The sequence below is a fragment of the Diadema antillarum genome, unplaced genomic scaffold (assembly GCF_040938485.1).
Source record: "Diadema antillarum isolate AM-2024a unplaced genomic scaffold, OU_Dant_1.0 seq00000163_RagTag, whole genome shotgun sequence".
Classification (NCBI taxonomy): domain Eukaryota; kingdom Metazoa; phylum Echinodermata; class Echinoidea; order Diadematoida; family Diadematidae; genus Diadema; species Diadema antillarum.
The window spans coordinates 1368487-1385173 of NW_027271234.1; the positions used below are offsets into that span (position 1 = coordinate 1368487).

Here is a 16687-nt window from a genome sequence, read left to right on the forward strand (position 1 = left end):
CACTTTCTTTTGCATCTTGCACACTTACGAAGGGACTGACTCTATTAAAGTGCTAGTGAAGCTTGGGGTTGGATGCTGGGGTCACAATGGTCTATCAAAATATGGCTTGCTCTCTGTATGACTATGAATATACTCTATCTAAAAGAAACAACTAATATAAGAAATAACCCAAACACGGACATATTGTAAGTTAACACTTAAAACCTTATCTACAGACAAAATAACTTTCTGCACACTCATTTTTTTTCTGCACCCTTTGTCGTGTAAATTGGAGAGAACGTCTTTCTAAAGTAGAAAAAGATATATTGAAAGAGTCTAAACATTCTCGTCCTGTTTGTCATTCTTACATCTCCCTACACTATAAAAAAAACAAACAAAATATAACAAAAACAACAGACAACACAGAACCGATTGGCATTCTGATTAACCAATTCAAGAACAAATTCAGAAAAGATATTCAGAAATACTACTTTGAAATAAAGAAAAGAAAGCAAACTAGAAACGATGTTATTGATGAAAACGAAAGAAGACAAAGAAGTAAAAATTGACCAGCTCTGCATTTTTGCCCGTTCAAACATGCAAATTTAATGTAAGCCCTGTACGAGCGCTGTTGGGCAACTCGCGAGGAAACAAATGCAATACATTCCAGCTATACAGTAATTATGCAGCCATGAGACGTTTGCGCAGCGCATGACTTGGTTATTAATGATGCAAGCTTACCACTACACGGTTATCAATGCCACATTGCGCAGGATACGAATCGCAACTCCTAAAAGTACTTCACATCTGCTCAGCGATTACTGTTCTGACAAGCCCACTTTAAGTGCTGTTGTGCTCTGTGAATTATGAAAGAGCTCCGAAATACTTAAAAGAAGTGAACAAAGATACGAATATTGATTTAACAGAAACTTTGTGCGAGTAAAAAGACACTACTACGTTTAATAGACACATGTCTACTTGTATTTTGGATTAACTCATCATTTGAAGTCATACTACTAAAGTTTATGAGCAATTTATCACTGAAATAAAGTCGCACAGACACAGACACACACACACCCACACATGCACACACTCACAGTTTTGGCACATAGAAAAGATTTCTCTGATATCCACTGCTTAGACTTATTCAAGTATGCCTAAACCACTTAAGTGTCGCCAGGTGCTATGTATGTATAGCTAGCCAGGCCAAATAAAAGACATTTCTAAAGAGTATTATTATCTGCAGGAAGTATTACGCATAGATATTAAGGTGATGCGAGAGTTAAGACAGCCGAAATTGAAGCAGTCTCCTCTTTTTCTTTGATACAAAAAAAAATAGTTTCGTAGTTCTAAACCAGAATCTTTGTTCATGCATGCGCGATCACAGATAAATAAAACGTCCACTTTATATCGATCTATTAGGGAGTGAGTGACAGGCAAACGCCCTATAATAGAGAGAAAAGACAAATCAGAGTTAATTTTGTTCCCAGGCGAAATCCGGCATTTGTTGTGCGTGACGACAACTCCGTTTACTCATTTAGGGCTCGGCCGCTGCCACGGCCGGTTTGCGGGTAAGGAAAAAGCACCTCATTGGCTTTGGTTTGCCTTTCATGTTGACCAGCCCTCTGTACTCGAAGTCAAAGGTCGGGTCCTCGTTCTGTGGGTCCATCAGGCAACTGTAAAAAATATCAAATGATCATAATGGTAATAATGATGATGATGGTAATAATAATAATAATAATAATAATAATAATAATAATAATAATAATAATAATAATAAAAATAATAGTAATAATAATATATAATGATAATGACACCAGTTTCAATAATGAACGCTACAGGCCTCACTCGTTCGATTGTCTACAGATGATCAACCATCAGTGTCACAGTAAGCTCATTTAATATATCACATTAAAGAAGACAATGCGTCCTGTCAAGTAAAGATTATCATAATGTGTAGTGTAAAAATAGCTATAATTTTCATACTAGTATTTCACTGTTTTCTGCAAGAATATAGACCACGTCTGCTTACTCGTAGGCGTTTTCAGACACGTTGATCTTGTTATTGACACCTGTCGTCTCTGTCCTACTCGTGAGGTTGACGGTGTTGCCGAAGAGACAGTAGCGTGGCATGCGATGGCCCACAACCCCAGTCACCACCTCCCCGCTGTGGATACCAATCGTAATCTGTAAGAGGATAAAGAATGTGCGGTCGTCATAGCAATAGAGGGAAGAATCATTTCGGGGGGCGGGGGGGGGGGGGGGGGAGGGTGGATGGAATGAAGGCAATGTGAGCAAAAGTGAACCACCAATTTTGCAACATTTCATCTTGGTCCCGAGCGAGCCTAGCTACAGGACGTTGCTTGCATATTTGAAATTCCCTTTCATAATATAAACAACAAGATTAGAATCTGGCTTTTCCAATACTTTAGAATGCATTTAACTTGCATTGACTTTAATGATGGGCACTTGTTTAATGAATACATAAATCATGTCAAGATTCTCGAAGATGGTGCATTTCTTGGCGTTTCATGGCCAAATCAAATGGAGACAGGTGCGTCTGTCATTGAACCGATGCACCCACTCTGGGGTGACAATTTTAACATTTAAATGATCATCACTTTATAATCATTTGTCGTATTTCGCACTATTTTTCATCAGTCTTTTGTCATGAGCTTTATCATGTTAATGATCTAGAAAAAGAGTAGGTCCTACAAGTTTTCTCCCAATGTACATCTTTCTTGAGATGAGAAGAGAGATATGGATTAAGGCATTAAATCTCGGACGGCGTTCTCCGCTTTCCTAAACGTTGAAATCGATTCAATCACTTTCAGTCCTGAATTCCGCCTCGTCTTCTGCAGGTGTGTACATCACAAATTCGGTATAATTTAATGTCAATGCATGAGTAGAATATAATATATAGCAAAAGTAATAGCGTACACAGTCGTGTATGTCATTAGTAATTAGTGTTTAGGCGGTAAGTTTACGACAGAAAAGCTATGCCACATGGCCTATGACGAAATAGATGGCACTCTCTCTTATGTATAAATGATAGTAGAGAGTACACAAGGAACCTATAAAAATAAAAATAACGACTCTCAGACACCGCCATGTATGCCCAGTGCTTCCATGTTCTAATTATAGTAGCATGTTTTGGGACGCTGGCATACTTGTGAGCTGCCCTGATAGGAATATTGTGCCTGCGCTTCGTCGTAGATCCTGCGGTAAATTATGTTCGCTACATTCATCATTGACAAAGCCTTGAGGATGCGGATGCGTCGCGTCGTGCAACTGTGAAACTTAGACGACTTTACGACCATCATCTCGAAAGGGCGGACGGTATCGGCCATTTCCACGTTTTAACGAGATGACATGCATGATGAGGTAAGCAGATTTTAGAGCAGTTCTTATTAAGTATGATGTTTCCCTATCACTATGGTAATCCGGTGACAAATATAGAAAGATGTAAACAATGCTAAGTAGGCCCCCTAAAGCCGTGATTTCGTACATTTTCTGAACATGGAAGATGGATTACCGCCATTTGTCAACATGGACGTTTACAGTTATTGTTATGAGTGAGAAACCAACGGGTTCGTCTTCAAGTTTTGTACGCATGAAGGGAAGATGGGCTTAAGATGTGCATGTGGGTATTATGAGCAAAATACGCCAGAAGATCCTTCTCCGGGCAATTTCGACTTTTCGGGCATGGCCAAATGTAATAAAATTTTCCAATGAATTTACCGCGTGCACTAGCTGCTGAGTGCGTAAGCGGCACTGCTATAAAATCCCTCTGCTTGATTCATTATCACTGTGATGTATTTGAAATCAAATTTCATTTGGACACAAACCAACTAATGTAGGAACAGCGTGTGTGGGATGTGGCGAAATGCTTTGGGAGGACATTGACTTGCTATGAACGAGGGAATGATGGAAGATGGAATAGGGGAAAAAAACGAGATGGATGCTGGAGAGAAGGCCTATTCGGAACGCGCAAAAATGAAACAAGAAGGAATCGTCAAAGAAGAAGCAGCAATACGAAGAGTGATGCGAGTGGACACGATGAAAAGAGAAAAGAAGATGAGAGATGAGGAAAAGTGATAGAAGCAAGGAAAAGAACCAAGACGAAGTCAGGATGAATGTTAAGTAACACCGAAATGCACATCTGCCTCCTTCTAGTAGTAATCTCGATAGCCTCAATATTGACTCTTAAATTCTTTGTCAAAAGGAAAGTCAGTACCGTTGTGTATTGGGGATAAAACAGGATGATAACCACAGAGAAAAAGAACAGTACACCAGTGACCAATGGTGACCAATGGTGACCAGTGGTGACCCTTACAACAATTGGAACTCCTTCCATCATGACTTCCTTGGACAGCTCTTTCATGTCCAGTGCCATCCTGGCGATGCATCGGGCGTGGTCCGCGCAGGGTACGGGGAGGCCGCTCACAGCCATGTACTTGTCACCGACAGTTTCCACCTGTGTGAGAATGATTGTGATGGGATTTGGTCAACACGTTCTGATCGATTTCGATGAGTTACTAGTATAAAAATCAAAGACATAAAATTGGTTTAGAAGATCTTCTATCAACGAAAGGCAGAACTCCCTTTTTGAAAGCACTCCACAGAATGTTTCGATGAGGGAGACCGTTTTAAATGACCGGATAAGTATCACAGTCAGATTGTAGAAGATTGAAAATAAACAAAAAGAATCTCACACAAACATGTTGTAATGAAAGCCTATTGAAGTGAAGATGATTGTTTGGCTTCAGTTACCACGATGTAATTGCATTAACGGATAAAGTCACGATTACATGTATACAGACTGATCACTAAGCCGCATTGGACTAACCGCTCCCTTGGTACTGCTCACACATCATACTAATTTCAGCATGGTTGCTAAATACTCCCGAGGGTACTATGGGATATACCTGTCCTCCTGCCCTCAGGTTACCTTGTATACATCTGGGTTTCGTTCGGTGAGGACGTCGAACTTCGTATAGACGCTGTTGAGGAGGTTGACGATCTTCATGGCGTCGCTCGAATACTTCTTGCAGAATTCCCCGAAGCCGGTGATGCCGCTGAACATGAGTGTCACGCACTCGAACTTCTTGGCTGGGACCGGCCGTCGATGGCGGAGTTCGTTTGCGACGGATGGGGGAAGAATGGAATAGAGCAATCTATGGACAGGAGAAGGAAGAGTTCCATGATCAGACATTCATACTCGATCCCGTCCTTGAAAAGTGACAAGAGAAGAGTCTTGTTTCTGAAAAATTATGACATGAACACTCATTGTGCCTTTGCACCACTTGACGCAAAATTAATGAGTAACAGAAATACTGTGCAACTTTTAACGAATCACATTGTGATAAGCATGATGATGGTATAAATTCCTTTGTGGACATTTCATGAAGACATAAATTGAGTATTCGATTATGGAGGTTACCTGTCCGTCTTCTTTTTCTCGTTCTCAATTTCACGGTACGTCTGCTGCAGCTTGTCGGTGAGGATCTCCAACTTCTGCGTGAACTTGTACTCCTCCTCGAACCTCTCTGAGATGAGTACCAGATCCCGCGTGGCGTCGTGCAGTGGGATGTCACTCAGGTACAGCTCGCGTCGACGTAGCTCGTCCAGGTTGATCACATGAGGGGAGCAGAGATAGAGGAGCACGCGAGACTCGGGCACGTGCAGCATCTGACCTTTGAGCTTGAGCGCAGGTATGGATCCGTTGCGGGGATTCTTGGAGTAGACCACGCCAGGATTGGTCTCCAGAACGTAGATGGTGTTGGCGTGACTGAGAATGGACTTGAATGTGAAATCCATGTGAGGACGCACAATGTGGAATAAGTCTGTGATGAGACAGTTTGGCTTAGTGATTGCCGTCACGACTCGCCGGAGAGAGTTCCCGGCCTGCTCTACCTCCATGTTCTCATTGAACATGATATGGAAAGGCAGGATTCTGCAGAGGGATGACGGACTGATCTTGGGCTCCTTCGAAAGCGTCAGCAGGCTCTGCTGGTCGTGCAGAGCTGTCGACATGCGTTCTGTCTTCTTCTTTTCGATGATGGCGAACTGGACGTGATCGCAGTCTTCACCTCTATTCTTGATAATCTCGACTTCCACTTCAGAGCCGTGGAGCGTCTTGGCAACGCTGCGAACCAGTCCGATGACGATGTGCTCCAAGCCCTGTCGCTCGGAGTAGTAGTGGAGCACGAGGGCGCCATCACTTTCGCGGGTGCTGCACCTGAAGGAGGGCGCTCGCATACCAGGGTAGATGGAAGCCAGATGGTCGTGGAGGGCGTCGAGGTTCTGCAGGAAATGGCGCGTGTTAGAGCCGAGAACGTTGAGGATCTTGTCGTATCCAGACTCGACGCAGAACTCGAAAAACATTCTGCCGAACGCTTCCAGCAAATCATTGGCGCTGATGCCTATACAACATGGACAGAAGACAGAAAAAAAAAGTCAATAGACTTTCATATCACGAACGCATCGTTATTCATCAACGAGAACACCTTTCCTACTAAATCCGAGGCAGAGAATTTAAGATGAGCAACGTTGATCACAAAAGTGTGATTAATGACAAGTCAGAATCCATCTCTATTCCCACCTGTCATTTACTTCTCAAAGAAAACTTCTGGTCATGTGCACTGGAAATATTAGGCGGTCTAAAAGCACTCAAATTTGTGTGACTGATTTTCCGTGTAGATATTTAATCAATCTGCATGTGTGTTATTAGCGTCTTTATTTGTAACGGAAATGCCCCCACCTTTCACACCCACTTTTGACTCGAAACCTACTTTAATTGGTGCAAGAACTCGTATTACAGTCGTACAGTAGGATTATGGTGGAATGCGAGAATATAAGAAGGTGTAACACGTTCGGAATGAGTGTAAATCAGAATCACTTTGCGGGTATTATCGACGAGATCAGGAAGATGCACGTATACAGTATATGCTTCACTAGAACGTATGCGTTCGTAATCTTATAAAATTTTTGTTGAAACATGGATCAAGTTGGTGGATGATACCCTAGAACTTGCTTCATACTACATTTTGTATCCATTATTTCCGTAGCACTTTCGTGGATCCAATGCCTTTAGGGTTTGAAGTATACTCGACCAACCGAGAAGCTGTTAAGTTCTTTGACGTCTGTTCATTACAGGCATGCGTAAATGAAAACGTGGATTGATATCTTATCCCCATGTGCTCTGGTTTTTGCATGCCCACGGATCATGTTTTATGGTTGCCAAGGTAACCACGTCAGTTAGGGAGAGACGATGATGCGGAAGAGGGAATTACCGATCATCGCAGGCTAATAAAGTAAGGTGTTTAAGAGGTGTTACTCTCCTGTCATCAGCTAATCGTTTCATCCATCACATGCTGTTACACTGATTGAATTCTTACAAAATCTCCTCCATTAACCCTAAGCCAGGGTCCGAGTCATTGCTTAAGAATGACCTGTCTCTTTACCTACATCCTGTTGTGGGGATATTTGTTTGTGTCAAGCCCTGTTATCAGCTTTTGTCCTAAAAATGGTCTGTGTCTCCCCAGAATCAGAACTGATTTGGGCATCGTTGGTGATGGTAGTTGCATCTGCCTTAATGTGGCTTTGCCTTTTCCGTGACCTGTATGACGGGATGATGGTTCCACATAGGAAAGCGAACCTAAACGCCATTCCCGTCGTTTGAGGCCGGCACGAAGCAAACATTGCGAAGTTCTGGTGGGGAAAAAAAAATCGACTGTCAGTCAGCGCGAATCGGCGCCACTGAGCATTTCGTGCCCTATTACTGTTCTCGCCAGCCTTGATAGAGGAAGAGGCGCGATCATTCATAATCAATTTAATTGAGAGAGAGAGGAGGACATCCGCACTTCACGTTTATCACCTAGTTTGACAACGCAGACTCCACTGTGGAAGATAATGACAGTTCTTTATTTGATATGACAGACTGATTTAAAAAAGGGAGGAGAAGAGTGAAGCCATTTTCTTGCATGTAGTTGCGTCAGCTCTTCGTCAAGTCAAAATTTGTCGCGGGGAACGATGGTTAAGAGGTAACATAAACCGGATACCGTGTGCTAGGCGTGAAAAGTGCGAATCAACTTCGAACGTGACGCCTTGCTCGTCAGACTAATGCTCAAAAGCGCGGCATCCTACTCGTGTCAATACATAATGGCTGAGCCCCTCCTAGCCTTCATTTTATTGGATGCGCCATAATTACGTCCATGATAGTCCTAGCGGCATCCCCAGGCCGCATAAAAACAGATACCAATACCTTGTTCGCTAACATTTCACGAAGACTTTTGTTTTGTAACAGGGCATTACATGTATCACTGTCCAGTCGCACGTCGTATCATGTCATAATTGTGTACCCACCGTTCGGAAATTCAATAAATGGAGAATGATGCGATTATTGATGAGGCTTGATATGAAACATTGGACAAATTTACAACTGAATGGCAGTTTAACTCCTGCAATTGTGATTGTGTAATGATGATTCTTGTAATTTTGTTCATATGCGAAATAATGCGTCTGACCTTGTGCATGTACCGTGAGTATACTAGTGCGTGGTATTTTGATGGAGAAGTTCCTTCCAAAAAGCTCCTAAGAGCGGAATAAGGATCGACCCTAATTTGCCTCTTTGTTAAGCCTGGTGGTTATGTTTTTGTCTACTCGTTCTTTCGTTGTTGTTGCCTCCTCAGTCACATTTGCTTGTCATACGTTCATGGTATTCTTATTCCGATATGACCTAAATTTAGATTTCAGTAAGGCTCATCTTTCTTACCCTCTCCCTTGCTTTCTTTCGCTCTCGTCAACTCGCAGAAAGAAGGAGCTCGGTCAGAGAATCGAAACGGATAAAAGTACCAGTTGGACTGTTTGGGAGAGATTTCCTGTCAGCATCTTCCATGGCTATCTATAAGAGCGTCAAATCCCTATAGTTAAGTAGGAGACTATAATAACGAGATCTCAGTTTATGTATTACGGCAGCAAATAATGGCACTAAATGGACTCGTACTTTGTGCGATGCCTGTCGGATTTACTGCCCCTGCGCATTCTGCAGAAGGGAGATCTATTGTGGTGACAAGCTCTCCAGAAGAGATGTTATAATACATAAACAAACGGAGATAATCCTCTTGACAGATTTGTAGAAATGTTGTTTTAGTTTGAACGATGGATTTGTGGGAGTTTGTTTCTTTCTATCTATTTTGTTTTGTTTTGTTTTGTTACGGTTCTCATTTTCTAGATCATGACCGTTACATCATGAAACATTTGTAAAAAAAAAAAAAAAAATTCTTGTTCGGCAATCCACGGCAGTTTTCCTTCTTTTTTTTGTCTATTCCAATTCAGGCTGCTGAGAGATAGGCATCATATTTAGGAAAAAGATCTGATATGTCGGAGCATATTCGGTCGCAGATGCTATTCATCATGAGGGAACATCTTAAAGAAAGTCAGAGAGTGGTATGTTTATCGGAGATTTAGTTGTTGCCATTTACAAAAAAGTCAACATCGTTGTTGCCATTAGCAGTGCATTTATCACAATAAGTTTTATGCGTCACTTCTTTGTTGAGTCTCATTTCTGTGAATTTCATTACAATATTCAAAACTGGATTAATCATCCTCGACTTGATAACCGCAGTCGTGGAATAAAGTTACTGGTGTAGATTACGACAATAATTGTGCGAATAGCGATAATTTGGTTTCCTTTACAAAGAGTTACATATGCAGTGTTAGTATTGTTCTCTCACAGGGCTGTGCCAATAGTGATTCCAACGAAGTGTCGTGTAACCATATCATGTCTGCAGTGTCCCCCACCATCATGAAAGTAATACTATATATTTTTGTCATTGATATTGTTATGATATTTCTCTGTATTCTTTTATCGTCATCCTCATCGTAATCGTAATCGTCATCGTCATCGTCATTGTCATCATAGAGCACGTACCAAGAACTTTGACCGCCGCTCCGACCAGGTCGTAAGAGAGGACATCGTCGTACACAATACGGACCAGGAAGTTGCCTTCTATTTCCACCGCTGCCTCGCGCCTGCGTGGAAAGGAAAAACAAGACACCAGGAGAAATTGTTTATATGATTGTTTAAAAATGATTATTGTCATGGATAAAAACCCAAACATCTATAAGACATGAACAAAAAGTACACATTCTCTCCGGAGGAATCTAAAAAAAAAATGAAATGTCGATTCAATTATTTTCAGTTAAATACCTTTATTTGGTTTAAAAGCACTGTATAACTTATTTCGGCCATAAAGGGGGGGGGGGCTTCCCAAAGAATAATATATAAAATATAATTCAATGGGTTATGCAAGGAGTCAGGTGCATTGCAATGTCAGTCCATAAATAAACTATAAGCCCATAGTTATTGCTGCATGTTATAGACATTAACATAAAACACAACACCCAAAACGAATAGGTCTGTAATATGCGCATAACCTTACGGTCTACAGCACATTCACCAACACACACACACACACACACACACACACACACACACACACACACACACACACACACACAACTAATTTGTATTTTTTTTACAGTGTAGCTTACAATATCTCTCTGATGCGCTGATACGTACAACCAGAGCCAAAACACTATTATTTATTCATTAGGAATCAGTTCCACTTTAACTCTTTAAATGATCAGTCCCCCTTACAACGTCAGCCAAAGGGATGAATGAAAAGCTGAGAGGAGGTTCTTTTTTAAATGCATGGGAAATGGAAAATTATTCCTGGCTGTGACTGAAGGAGGGGTTCTTACCAGGAAAATTAGTTTTGTTGTTTTTATTTTCAATTCAGTGCGACTGACATCCTTAGAGATCGTACAAGGCACTTCTGATTTTGGAAGGGCACGGTTTTTCCTCCATCTTTTCGAAAGTAATAACGCTTTATCATCTCTTAAAGACATCTTTATAGCCTCTTCATCATCTTTATTACCCTCTAGCTCAGACGAAGGCAGAGAGGAATAGTGTGAGGGCATGATAACAGGGAGAAAGGATGAGAGAGAATGAAGCTATATCCTGACTAGAAGAGGGGGGAAAGACACTAAAGCGGGGCTCTTAAAACGATTTAAGTGCATGCATTTGCAGTATACACTTTGAATGCCCGTGCAGGCCATCGTTTAAGGGCTGTGTGATACAGGACGACGATAGAGGGGGAAAAACTGAGGGCGATAAGCGGCGTCTCCCCTCTCTCTCTCTTCCAGCCGCCGTGTTTACCGTGCTCCTACGTGCTTTCCATCTTAGCTGTCACCGACTAAGTGGCCGAGCAAGATTGCACGATCTTCTTCTTCTTCTTCATGTTCTTCTTTTCCTCCTGCCCCTGGTGGCTCCATGCTCTGCTACAAGCCGGCAATAGTTTCCCTTTAAGAACAACTCGCTCATATGATTTGCACAGCCCGCTGCTTGCATGGCTAAGGCTCAAAACTTTACACTTTTAGAAGATGACGTCGGTGATAGAAGGAGAAGCTGTAGTCGTGGTTGAGATATGTATCAGTGGTTAGTAGTGGAAGGTGAAGCAATAGCAAAAGTAGTGCCAACGCTTTAGAAGGAAAAGCAAAAGTTGAAGGAACTGCGAAAAACGGTGATAAAAATCAATGAGAACTGAGAAAAAGGTGATAGAAAATGAGGAGAGAAACAGTTGCAGTATAGTAGCGGTGGTTTTGATGGTTGGTGTGATGGTGTTACTTGGAATACTGATGGTAAACCTGGAAACTGCACAGCCAGTAACTGTAGAAGTAGAAGTTAGTATCAAAACCCGTTGAGGACGAGTCCCGAGAACACTCGGGCAGGTCTCTATAAGAAATGTGTGCTATAGCATAATCAGTCCGTCGTCTACTGAGGTTAGTAGTAATAGTAGTAGAAGTGGTAGCAGTAGTAGCTGTAGCGGCAGCAGCAGCAGCAATAGTAGAAGTAGTAGTAGTAGTAGTAGTAGTAGTAGTAGTAGTAGTAGTAGTAGTTGTTGTTGTTGTTGTAATGGTTGTCTGTAGTAGAAATTGGAGCATAACGTTGGTGGTAGTAGCAGTAGGAGTAGTAGTAGTGGTGGTAGTAGAAGTAGTAGTAGTGTAGTAGTAGTAACAGTATATGTGTGGTGGTGGTATAGTAAAAGTAGTAGTAGAAGTAGTAGTAGTAGTAGTAGTAGTAGTAGTAGTAGAAGTAGTAGTAGTAATATATGTGTGGTGGTGGTATAGTAGAAGTAGTAATAGAAGTATTAGTAGTAATAGTAGTAGTATACGTGTGGTGGTGGTATAGTAGAAGTAGTAGTAGAAGTAGTAGTAGCAGCAGCAGCAGTAGTAGTAGTAGTAGTAGTTGAGGAAATAACATGTGCAGCAGGAGGAGGATGAAGGGATATGGAAAAGCTCTTGGATGCAGCAGCAGTAGAGGTAGTGGTTATAGTCCTATGACTGGTGAGAGAAATAGTGCTTGTGGTGGTAGTATAGTTGTGATATTGTCACAGTGGTAGAAGTTGTACAGTATCATGTTGTGGTGTGGCTGGAACTGTTGGAGCGTACAGGAAAGGGTGGTGAAATTGAAGGGAATCAGTTTTTGGAATGTGTTCCTTCCTTTTCACTTGGCCTTCGTAATAATACAGATCAATCGTCCGATCTTATTCATTGAAAGTAATAGTAAGAAGAAGAAGAAGAAGAAGAAGAAGAAGAAGAAGAAGAAGAAGAAGAAGAAGAAGAAGAAGAAGAAAAAGAAGAAGAAGAAGAAGAAAAAGAAAAAGAAGAAGAAGAAGAAGGAGAAGGAGAAGAAAAAGGAGAAGAAAATCTTGTGTTGTTAAAGGGATGCCATAGTTCTGGTTGAGACCTGGATTCAGGTTCCTAACTTTTTTTGTGAGATAATGAGAAACCTCTTATGAAATATGAAAGAGCACGTAAATCCAAGGGGAATTCAATGTTTACTTGATAAAAAATGATTTTGAAATGACTGAGATATTCAAAACAAAGCGATCCTAATAAAAGGTGGGACCCATTTTTTATTAGGATCGCTTTGTTTTACTTTGTGTGTGTGTGTGTGTGTGTGTGTGTTTTGGATATCTCAGCCATTTCAAAATCGATTTTCATCAAATAAACTATGCTTTCCTCTTTATATAATGGCATGCTCATTTCATAATTTGTTTCTTAGTGTCTCGCAAAAAGTTAAAAACTTAATCCTCATCTCCACCAATACTGTACCATCCCTTTAATATTCTTCTTATGGGCAATATTCTTGAAACACACATACATCTTATAGTAGGTAAATACGCACATAATTATGCGCGCACACATTCGAGTGCCTACAAGCACTGTGCTTATGTCTTGTCCTCCTATATACACCGATATAGAAGCCTACAGAGTGGCCTTCGTTTTCAGAAAGCCAGAAGATAAATCGCTCCAAAATCGAGGCCGAAACCAATGCCACGTTAATTCTTTCTCTCTTTCTTTTCTTTTCTTCGTATTTTGTCACTCAACCTCGGAGAAACGCCCAGGGCGCTTGAGTGATGACTCCTGTACAAATCTTACAGAGTGCCTAGTGTTTGTAGACATGGGAGGAAGGGCAACACGGGGAACAGAAGCAGGTTACCTTGTTCAAAAGCCTGATTAATTTTCGGCTTGAGTTGGGAGAGGTAAGAGGATGTTGCTGTGGGTACTCAGTTAAAAAAAAAAAAAACGAAGAAAGAACAAGAAAACAAAATGAAAGTGATAAATGGGCTGAAAGATTACATTCCAGCTTGGTTCTGACAGAGACGCCATTGGGCCCCGGGCGGGTCACTGCAACATTCCGAATTATCACAGGCATCACCACCTAGTGACACGGCGGCAAGCGCCTCGCGGCCAGATTCGTTGACGATGCAGACACATACCGTGTCTTTGGTCAATTTCTTCACTGACTAGGCATGTAGCCACACGTGCGGCAGCGAAATGCGTAGGGATAACCAACCATGCCGAATTCACGTAATCTCCATCATCTTTGGAAAGACACCATATGTTAACCGTCAGTCTCATGTTGATCTGTTGGCTGCTTTCAACTTCCTTCCTTTCAATTATATTCTCTCTCTTACTTTTCTATAACTTTGTGACCGGATTCGTAGACGATGTTTCAAGACTTGTTTGGTCAGGAGGGGACGTACCATCTAGCCTGAGCTAACGCCTCCCTCATTTTCTCTGCACACAGAAATCGCACCTCTCGCCCAAGCAACGGCATGTAACGAACCCCTTAACAAGAGAACCTCCCTGGTAACAGCACGTGTACCACAACAAGGGCATACATACAAAAGATGGAGAAATATTATAGAGAGATAGCATTATATACGGTAACTTCGATGAGAGAGATATATGGTACATCAATCGATAGATAGGTATGGAATAGGTTTCTTGATGGATGTCGACATGGGGGAATACAGCGAGAAAGATAGACAGCAGACATACAGCAAGACAACTAGGCAGGTACCGAACTCACAGTTAGACAAAGTTATGTATCATAAATACATGCATGTATATATATATATTATATGCTTTAATTATATTCATTTTCTATAGCGAAAGAAAGAGTGTGTGTTTGTGTGTGTGTGTGTGTGTGATAACAATTACAAACCACTTATAATATATTAAAGAGCATATTCTAAAAGATATTACAAGTTTTTCGATGAAAACAGGATTTGAAATGGCTGAGATATCCAAGAACAAAGTCAGACAAATTGATCCTAATAAAAAATGGATCCCTTTCATTAGGACGTCTTTGTTTCTGAATATATCAGCCGTTTTAGAATCAATTTTCATCAAATAAACTTTGAATTACTCGCTGAATTGTATGCTCTCTCATATTTTATAAGATGTTTCTCATTGCAACACCTCACTTATCAAAAAAATTGCCCTCCACCGATGTAAATATCTTTATGTTATATACGTGATGTAGGGCAATTAAAAACAACTTGACGGAAGAATTTCTTCAATTTGAGGATTTCTCATTATATAACAAAAAAGTTGGAAACCTGAAGACCCATCCCAACCAAAACTATACCCTTCCTTTAATGTTCTATGATGCACAATGGGACATAGCCATAAATCGTGTGTGTCACAAATATCAAGCGACTCTTGAAATTATTTTTCTTAGAAGGGATACTACTTCAATTTACTTTGAAAAAATATAGGGCAATGGGCTTGCAGATTATCCTGTTTGAACATGGCAACAACAACATTTTCTCCTGTTATATTCACAAATAATGTGAAAAATGTAATAGATTAGTAGGAAAGAGAAAACGTGATGAAACGAGTGTGACAACACACTGACGAATATATACATTTTGACATGTTCCATAAAAACAGAAGAAAAGAAAATCACCTTTTCTTCTATTATATTCACAAATAATGTGGAAAATGTAATAAATTAGCAGGAAAGAGAAAACGTGACGAAACGAGTGTAACAACACATTGACGAATATATACAGTTTGACATGTTCCATAAAAAACAGAAGAAAAGAAAATGACACTTCATAGTTGTTGAAAACATTTCTTGTTGTTTACCAAATTTGAGTTATCGAAGAAATGTCATGGTGGATCTCATCTGTGAGGTGATTTTTATTCTGGCATTTTAAGCACGCCTCTGAAAACAATTAAATGACATGACTACAGCATAAAAGTTTCATGCCGTTGCCTGAGTCAATGGTTTGACGAACAGTCTTTGATGTTTCATTAGAGAACAATATAGCATAGTGATGATTATAGGAGACACAAGGTTTGACGTGAGTGAGGGCGGGAAGCTGAGGGATCGTGCTTTGAATAGGACATCAAATTCGAGAAGAAGTAAAGTGCACTATCATCATGATGTTACGATTAAGTAAGAATCAGAGGCAGGTAGTCCAGTCAAAATAGGGTTTCACCCACCACTAATTGCAACAGTATGAATTCCACTGCAGTGCAACTTGTTATGGGCTCCTAAACACCATACTAAAAGTCCCAAGAAATCCAATGGGGTAAAGTGGCTAAATTTGCATAATATGCAAATTAGCTCCATAATGATAAAAATACAGTGTTTCCATGAAAACTATGCTTCTAGGTTTCAGATTGGAAAACCGAAAGTATTTTAACATATGTTTACAATGTCAGCTAGTGCGATGCAAACATTTCCATGGACATGATCTGGGCCTCATTTGCATAATATGCAAATTAGCTCCCATAATGATAAAAATACAGTGTTTCCATGAAAACTATGCTTCTAGGTTTCAGATTGAAACACCGAAAGTGTTGAAACTTATGTTTTCAATGTCAGTTAGTGCGATGCAAACATGTCTATGTACATATTCTGGGCCTCATTTGCATAATATGCAAATTAGCTCCAATAATGATAAAAATACAGTGTTTCCATGAAAACTATGCTTCTAGGTTTCAGATTGGAACACCCAAAGTGTTGAAACATATGTTTGCAATGTAAGTTAGTGCGATGCAAACATTTCCATGTACATATTCTGGGCCTTATTTGCATAATATGCAAATTAGCTCCAATAATGATTAAAATACAGTGTTTCCATGAAAACTATGCCTCTAGGTTTCAGATTGGAACACCGAAAGTGTTGAAACATATGTTTGCAATGTCACTTAGTGCGATGCAAACAATTCCATGTACATAATCTGGGCCTCATTTGCATAATATGCAAAGGGTACCGAGCCAACGGAATATTCAAATGCACCAAAGTGCCCGATATGAGCATATCAAGAGTGTTCA

At 40.6% G+C, this 16687-nt stretch overlaps 1 protein-coding gene across 1 annotated transcript; it reads right to left on the reverse strand.

Annotated features, from left to right (window-relative positions):
* Positions 1–1297: 1297 nt before the first annotated feature.
* LOC139728080 (guanylate cyclase soluble subunit beta-1-like) lies at positions 1298–14170 on the reverse strand. The gene is made up of 7 exons (XM_071639042.1): positions 14097–14170; positions 9914–10014; positions 5423–6404; positions 4931–5156; positions 4316–4456; positions 2012–2166; positions 1298–1655 (listed from the first exon to the last, which is right to left on the reverse strand). Exons 1-7 carry the CDS (start codon positions 14168–14170, stop codon positions 1517–1519), a joined length of 1818 nt encoding a protein of 605 aa, XP_071495143.1. The 3' UTR covers positions 1298–1516.
* Between the last annotated feature and the right edge of the window lie 2517 nt (positions 14171–16687).

Excerpts from the sequence above, each read along its gene's own strand:
- LOC139728080 (XM_071639042.1), bottom strand. The coding sequence starts at position 14,170 with ATGCCGTTGCTTGGGCGAGAGGTGCGATTTCTGTGTGCAGAGAAAATG. Across the intron at positions 10,015-14,096 it reads GCGTTAGCTCAGGCTAGATG|GCGCGAGGCAGCGGTGGAAA; the intron begins GTACGTCCCCTC and ends CTTTCCACGCAG. Across the intron at positions 5,157-5,422 it reads GAGAAAAAGAAGACGGACAG|ATTGCTCTATTCCATTCTTC; the intron begins GTAACCTCCATA and ends TCCTGTCCATAG.